Source organism: Cajanus cajan, chromosome 2, assembly GCF_000230855.2.
Source record: "Cajanus cajan strain Asha chromosome 2, NIPB_CcT2T_4, whole genome shotgun sequence".
Taxonomy (NCBI): domain Eukaryota; kingdom Viridiplantae; phylum Streptophyta; class Magnoliopsida; order Fabales; family Fabaceae; genus Cajanus; species Cajanus cajan.
Genome location: NC_138518.1, coordinates 58,837,741 through 58,845,970, shown reverse-complemented (window position 1 = coordinate 58,845,970; position 8,230 = coordinate 58,837,741). Strand labels below are relative to the sequence as shown.

Here is an 8,230-nt window from a genome sequence, read left to right as displayed (position 1 = left end):
AATTTAATAAGAAATATAATATTTCGAAATAGTTGTCATATCTCATCAATCATAAATTAATATTTCTGACATATATAAAGAAGTTATAAAATGAGAGATTAAATAATATACATAATCTTAAATTCAAATTTATTTTAGTGTAATCATTGTAATTCCTACAAATAAGTAATTCTCATCCTCTCCTAATTAAAGCAATTTCAATACATTTTAGATTATATAATGTGATGAAATGAGATAAAAGAGAAAAAAATTTATATAAATAACATTATTAAAACAATTTTAATAAATTTTAGATTAAATATTTAATGTTCAAAATTTTAACATTAAAGTTAACAATTACATTTAAGTTACATTTGATAATTAATCAGTATATAATGAAAAGACTTTAAGAAAATAAAGTTTATTAGTTTTTTATTTTTAATCTTGAAAAGGTTAATTTCTAACTTCAAAGTATTAATTGAAAATATAAAAATGTATAATCTGTTACAAAAATTTGATATATAAATATCATAACTCTCTAAAGTCTAATCATATGATTCACTCCAGCTCTCTGCACGAAGACGTTCATAAGCCACAGAAATTAAAAAAAGAAAGAAAAAAAAAATCTGCCTTAACAGCAACAATTTCATCAAATATGCAATTCATCAGTTTTCTAGCTTCATCTCTACTTTAACATACTCTCGAAGTCAACAAGTCAACCATATTACTCTTCTTCACCCAGAAAAATCTACCCCAGGTGAATTTTCTTGCTTGGTTTTGTTTCATTTAAACTAAGGTATGATATCATGTTCTCACTCTTCTCTTACTACTTTTCTTCTTCCATGATACACCGTGAATTGATTTTCTCCTCCAACCCATTTTCACTCGTGGGGTATGTGCTTCTCTACACTTAAGTCTTGTTACTTGTGCTAGTTGTGTCTTGGGTATGGAAAAAAGTGCATGTGGACCATAGAGAAAAGAGTGGAAGAAATGGAATCCTTAATTCTGGTTTCTTGTACAACAAACACAGTCTGGTATGTAGCTCAGTTATTTGTGTGATCAACCTTGTTTTGTGCTTAATAAGCTATTGTTACTTATATAAATATGATGGTCCAGAGGAGTTGTAGCACTTTCTGATTTGGTTCTCAAAACAGTTGTTTGGGGTGCTATTTGCGCTTATTTACTTTCTAGAAACTCCAAGGCACAGGATCCGAGTTTTCCATGTTTGTTGAGAATTTGGTGATGCCTTTGTTTCTTGTTGTTGCCATGTTATATACTTTGTAGTCTATGGAAAGCATGTTCTTTTGCCTATTATGTACCTAGTTTCTGATATAGGCTTCTTGTTAGAATACAAACAGTCTCACATCGATAAAATAAGACAAGAAACAACAATTTATATAACACAAACATATTTCAATGATTGAGAGACCTTTTGGGTAATGACGAAAAGCAAAACCGTGAGAACCTAGGCTCAAAGCGGATATCTTATCATTGTGGAGTATGTTTATGTAATAACCTTATAAAAATAATTCTCATAAAATATCTCTTCAGATAAATACCAATAAAATAACCCCATCACTTCTCTATTACATGTTTATTTCTATGTTATGTAGGATGTTCTGTTAAAAATATGGCTAAGCTTCCCCCTCTTGAAGAGCCCCTTTTGAATGGTGACTCTAGTGTAAGCAACAATTCAGACCTCAGTAAGACTAGAGGAAATGGAAAGATAACCAGTTATTCAAAGGCTGGATATTTCAGCATTCTTACTTTCTCATGGATCAGTCCATTAATAACTCTAGGCAATGAGAAAACTTTAGACCATGAGGACCTCCCACTTCTTGCTACTGATGACAGTGCCTATGGGGTTTATCCAACTTTTAGAAGCAAACTTGAGTCAGAGTGTGGTAGTGTTAGGAATGTGACCACACTTAAGTTAGTGAAGGTGTTATTCTTGTCAACATGGCAAGGGATACTTTTATCAGGTTTTTTTGCATTCCTATACACATGTGCTTCTTATGTTGGACCCTTTTTAATTGACATTCTTGTTCAATTCCTCAATGGGAAACACGAGTTTAAAAGTGAAGGTTATGTTTTGGCTTTAGCATTTGTTGCTGCAAAGCTTGTGGAGTGTCTTTCACAAAGGCACTGGATGTTTAGGTTCCAGCAGGTTGGGGTTAGGATGCAATCAAAGTTGGTGGCAATGATCTATGCTAAAGGATTGACTCTTTCATGTCAATCGAAGGAGGTTAGCAGCACTGGGGAAATCATCAACTTAATGACTGTTGATGCCGAAAGGATTGGTGAATTTTGTTGGTACATGCATGATCCATGGATGTGTGTCTTGCAAGTTACTTTGGCCTTGTTAATTCTCTATAGAAGTGTAGGGGTTGCTTCAATAGCTGCTCTTGCCGCCACTGTTATTGTGATGTTGCTAAACCTTCCCTTGGCATCATTGCAAGGAAAGTTCCAAGGCAAGGTAATGGAGTTCAAAGATAAAAGAATGAAGGCTACATCTGAGACTCTGAACAATATGAGGATTCTAAAGCTTCAGGCATGGGAGATGAAGTTCTTATCAAAGATTATTGATCTTAGAAAAAGTGAGGAGGTATGGCTAAAGAAATTCTTAGCTGGTACAGCATTTGTTAGAATTCTCTTCCATAATGCCCCAACTTTCATTGCCGTGGTTACGTTTGGTTCTTGTGTGCTTATCGGAATCCCACTTGAATCAGGGAAGGTCTTATCTGCACTTGCAACATTCAGAATTCTTCAAATGCCCATCTACAGTCTTCCTGACACGATTTCAATGATTGCACAAACTAAGGTTTCCCTTGACAGGATTGCATCATTTCTTCGTCTGGATGAGTTGAAGACTGATGTAGTAGAGAAGCTTCCATGGGGTAGTTCTGATAAGGCAATTGAATTAGTAGATGGTAATTTCTCGTGGGATTTATCTTCCCCTAATATAACATTGAAAGACATAAATCTGACAGTTTTTCATGGTATGAGGGTTGCTGTATGTGGTACTGTTGGATCAGGCAAGTCTAGTTTACTTTCTTGTATGATAGGGGAAGTACCAAAGAAATCTGGGACCCTGAAGATATGTGGAACAAAGGCTTATGTGTCTCAATCGCCATGGATACAGAGTGGCAAGATAGAAGATAACATATTATTTGGTAAACAGATGGAGAGGGAAAAGTATGAGAAGGTGCTAGAAGCATGTTCCTTGACAAAAGACCTTGAGGTTCTACCATTCGGTGATCAGACCATTATTGGAGAAAAGGGAATCAATTTGAGTGGTGGACAGAAGCAAAGGGTACAAATAGCCCGTGCTCTATACCAAGATGCTGATATATATCTCTTTGATGATCCCTTCAGTGCTGTGGATGCTCACACAGGATCCCATCTCTTTAAGGTACTATTTTTCTAGGCTCTACACTGCAATCAATTTTTTTTTCTTGGAGAGGTAATTTGATACTTCCGAACTATTCATACAAACTTTAATTCTATCAGGAGTGCTTGCTTGGCCTTTTGAAATCAAAAACTGTGATGTACGTAACTCATCAAGCAGAGTTCTTACCTGATGCTGATCTAATATTGGTGAGTGATTTGTAGATTTCATGCTCCAGAATTCAAACAACAGCATTTGGTCTATTACTATTGTCTCAGTATTTTTATCTTGCTTACAATTTATTTAGGTCATGAGAGATGGAAGGATAACTCAATCAGGAAAATACAATGACATTCTCCAGACAGGCACTGATTTTATGGAACTTGTAGGTGCACACAAAGCAGCTTTATCTTCAATTAAGTCCTTGGAGAGAAGGCCAACATTTAAAACATCAAGCACCACCAAAGAGGACACAAATTCATTAAGTGATTTTGAACTTGAGCATAATGTGGAAAACATATATGATCAAAATGATAAGTTAGATGACACAGTTGAGGCCAAAGGACAACTTGTTCAAGAAGAAGAACGGGAAAAGGGTAGAGTTGGGTTTAAAGTATACTGGAAATACATCACAACAGCTTATGGAGGAGCTCTTGTGCCATTCATTTTACTTTCACAGACACTCACTGTGGCTTTTCAGATTGCAAGCAATTATTGGATGACTTTGGCAACTCCTGTTTCAGCAACTGATGAAACTGATATTGGAAGCTTTACACTTATGGTTGTCTATGTTGCTTTGGAAATTGGAGGTTCCATTTTCACCTTTGCCAGAGCATTTCTTGCTGTGATAGCTGGATACAAGACAGCCACTATTCTCTTCAATAAAATGCATTTGTGCATTTTTGGAGCACCAATATCATTTTTTGATGCCACCCCAAGTGGCCGAATCCTTAATAGAGTATGTCATTATTGGTTCTTATTTACCTGATATATGACATCATAGTGCATTGTTTTTGGATGTCTAATTTCTCTATTTTGGTTTTTTCAATTGACCACATTGAATGTAATTGTTGTCTAAATTTTAGTTTTGATTTTTGTTGTAGGCTTCAACAGACCAAAGTGCACTAGATATGAACATTTCAAATTTAGTGTGGGCAATTGCCTTCAATCTGATTCAATTCATGGGAAATATTTTTGTGATGTCTCAAGCTGCATGGCAGGTGTTTGTAGTTTTGATTCCTGTCATGGCAGCATGCATATGGTACCAGGTAATTTTATGGATAATGTCTAACTTATATTATTTGACAACACTAAAAGCAGATATCACCAAATGAATCTGATTTTTTCTCATTCCTCCTATTTTGTTTTTCAAGGCCCTCGTTTTCCTCATTGAAAGTATTTTAAGTGCACTTAATGACACTACTGTGAAAAATTGTCTCTGACGTAGAAAATTTAACTGTACAAAATATAAGTGACATATTATCTGAAAAGAATAAATTTACAAAGAACTTAATCTCTTACAACTTTGTTCTTAAAGGATTGAATTCATTTATGTTTTCTGAATTGAATTTTACAATTCCTTTGTACCTGTTTATATTAGGAAACAAGCTGAATAATGATAGGTAATAGAGAAGTTTTATTTTAAGTCATTCATTATTAATGTTTTAAATTAACTAAACCATTGTGGAGTTGGAATAATATGTGTAAAGTCTTAAGTTAGAACCCTATCACCGTTATTGTAATTCCTATAGATCAAAAAGAATATATTAACTAAAACATTAATTTTATTTCTTGTTAAGAAAAAAATAATTAATTTTATTTACCAAAATTATAAAAGAATTGTAAGCTACAAATAATAATCACATTCTCGAAAGTTTAGAGGAAGAAATAAAGAAAAATATGAGTCTGACTGTTGTTATTGTGCAAACAATATATTATACATAATAACAGAATGCTTCAATAAATGCAGCGATACTATTCTGCATCAGCAAGGGAATTGGCTCGATTAGTTGGTACGTGCCAAGCTCCTGTTATACAACATTTTTCTGAAACAATTTCTGGATCAACAACCATAAGAAGTTTTGAGCAAGAATCAAGATTTAATGACATAAATATGAAATTGATAGACAGATATTCCCAACCCAAATTATACAGTGCTACTGCAATTGAATGGCTGAATTTCAGATTGGATATTTTATCCACTCTCACATTTGCCTTCTGTTTGGTTTTCTTGATATCTTTTCCAAATTCAGTGACTGCTCCCGGTGAGCACTTCAAACTACATACATTTACTAGGCATACTTAACTCCTTATGATACTAAGCAAAAAACTTAATTACTTTTTTTACTTCAATTTTCATTTTTTCAAGGCATCGCGGGTTTGGCTGTGACATATGGACTTAATCTAAACGCTCTACAATTTAATATAATCTGGTTCCTTTGTAATTTGGAGAACAAAATTATATCCGTTGAAAGAATACTTCAGTACACAACCCTTCCTAGTGAAGCTCCTCTTGTGATAAAAGACAACAAACCGGATTATTCATGGCCATCATTTGGAGAGGTTCATATCCGGGATTTACAGGTACATTTCAAAGGTCATTCATTTGTTCCATTCTGAAGTGAAGGCTACAATTAAATTTTCTTGTTTACAAGTCTACGCTTGTTTTTATATAGTATATAGCCTTAACTGAGAAGTGTGTGATGCAGGTTCGATATGCTCCTCATTTGCCTATTGTTTTAAGAGGTCTTACTTGCACTTTTTCTGCTGGAGCAAAAACTGGCATTGTGGGAAGAACAGGAAGTGGAAAAACAACTCTAGTGCAAGCACTTTTCCGACTTATTGAACCTGTTGCTGGACAAATATTGATAGACAGCATTAACATATCTTTGATTGGAATTCATGATTTGCGATCTAGACTAAGCATTATTCCTCAAGATCCTACAATGTTTGAAGGGACTGTGAGAACCAACCTGGACCCACTGGAAGAGTACACAGATGAAAAGATTTGGGAGGTAATTTGGTTTTGTTTGACACTATGAATAACTTGTCTCTTTATACTGCAAGTTATACATGCTAATTTCTTTTAAGAAATATTTCAGGCTCTTGATATGTGCCAACTTGGAGATGAAGTAAGGGAAAAAGAAGGGAAGCTTGATTCTAAAGGTGTGTAGCTTGTGTATCAATGATATGTCGTCTAAATGTAGTAAGAATGTGTTACTTATCATTATGAGTTTTTGCAGTAACTGAGAATGGAGAAAATTGGAGTATGGGTCAAAGGCAATTGGTCTGCCTTGGCCGTGTTCTACTCAAGAAAAGCAAGATCTTGGTGCTTGATGAAGCTACTGCATCGGTTGATACAGCCACAGATAATATTATTCAGCAAACTGTTAAGCAACATTTTTCAGAATGCACAGTCATTACCATTGCTCATAGGATAACTTCAATTATCGATAGTGACATGGTGCTGTTTTTAAATCAAGGTGGAAACCACTTTATCACTTTATTCTTGCTTGTTTGGTCCAATTTTAGAGAAATAATCATTTTTTTGTCTACTTCCTCAGAGTTTTTAAAGAAATAGTGGTTATTCCTCCTAAAAAACTTGCAACATCACTTATTTTCTTTCTTTATTTATTTGACCCTTTTTTCTTCTTTTTCTCATGATAAACGTGAATATGATTTCTCTTCTTATTGATCCTGCAGGGTTGATTGAGGAATATGATTCACCAAAGAAACTGCTTAAGAATAAATCCTCATCTCTAGCTCAACTAGTTGCAGAATACACAAGGAGGTCCAACTCTGGTTTTGGAAGTTAAATTGAAGCTGAATTGAAATTACCCTAAAACCAGAAATATTTATGGTCAACCAAATAGATTTCAATCATTCTTAGGAATGGTGATTTCCAAGATTTATGATTCTCGGATATAAAAAAAAAATCTGTGTACCAAACACTTCCTTCATGTGTTACTGTCTTACCTTACTGGACTTAGGCAAAGGTTTTAGTCGTTCCTCTTTATAATAGCCTCGCTGAGACTTGTTTGAGACTCACTCTTAGGATAATTTATGAATTGTGATGCAGATTATTGCAATGTTAACGATCTGAGTGCAATCTTAGCACCTGTTTATAAACTCATCCAAAGTTGGCTTTGGAAAATCTTGCTTTGATATGTGTTTTTGATGGGGTTATTTTATGATATTTGTAGGGGATATTTTATGAGGGTTATTTTATAGGGTTATTACACAAACATACTCCACAATAATGAGATATTGTCCGCTTTAGGACTAAGCCTTCACAGTTTTGCTCTTGGTTATCACTCAAAAGGCCTCTCAATCATTGAATTATGTTTGTGCTATATAAGTTGTTATTTCTTGTTTTATTTTATCGATGTGAGACTTGTTTGTATCCTAATACTTTTCTACATTCAAAGTGTGGAATGCCCTTAGGCTTTAGGTGAGCTTTAACGCATAAAATTAAGTAATTAACACTTATCCTTCACATACTAAATGCAATTTGTATACTGTTGGGGGTGTTCGAAAAATATGTAGGTACTTGAAAAATCTGTGGGCATGACAGGCTATTAAAGAACAACATGAGAATTACGCGAACCAAGCAGAGGCCAGGTTACACTTTAATGTTGGTTCAGGAAAGTTACTCATTGACATGTACAGATTAAATGTCATCGAAGAAAATATATGAAAGTCGACTAATAAAAGTTGGTTATCAGAAGTTAAAAGCAGTTGAGAAGTTACGTGACTAATGTAGTGGAGCGGTTATATGTACCACGTTAAACCTATGCATTAACCGTTCCCCAGAAAGTTTATAAATAGACGAATCAAACTCTTTTCAGAGGTCGGAAAATCATA

At 34.3% G+C, this 8,230-nt stretch overlaps 1 protein-coding gene across 9 annotated transcripts; it reads left to right on the top strand.

Moving 5' to 3' along the window:
• The first annotated feature begins 539 nt into the window (after positions 1-539).
• LOC109789111 (ABC transporter C family member 3) lies at positions 540-7,499 on the top strand. Of its 9 annotated transcripts, none has more exons than XM_020347989.3 (12): positions 541-736; positions 913-1,013; positions 1,593-3,391; positions 3,490-3,576; positions 3,675-4,325; positions 4,471-4,635; positions 5,337-5,631; positions 5,736-5,950; positions 6,076-6,381; positions 6,469-6,532; positions 6,610-6,849; positions 7,070-7,499. In XM_020347989.3, the coding sequence occupies exons 3-12, from the start codon at positions 1,610-1,612 to the stop codon at positions 7,180-7,182; spliced, it is 3,918 nt and encodes a 1,305-aa protein (XP_020203578.2). In that variant the 5' UTR covers positions 541-736; positions 913-1,013; positions 1,593-1,609; the 3' UTR covers positions 7,183-7,499. The 9 variants fall into 9 exon arrangements, with proteins under 9 accessions (XP_029125223.2, XP_020203578.2, XP_020203577.2 ...); XM_020347988.3 differs by having other exon boundaries at positions 895-1,013; XM_020347987.3 differs by having other exon boundaries at positions 541-775.
• The last annotated feature ends 731 nt before the right edge of the window (positions 7,500-8,230 follow it).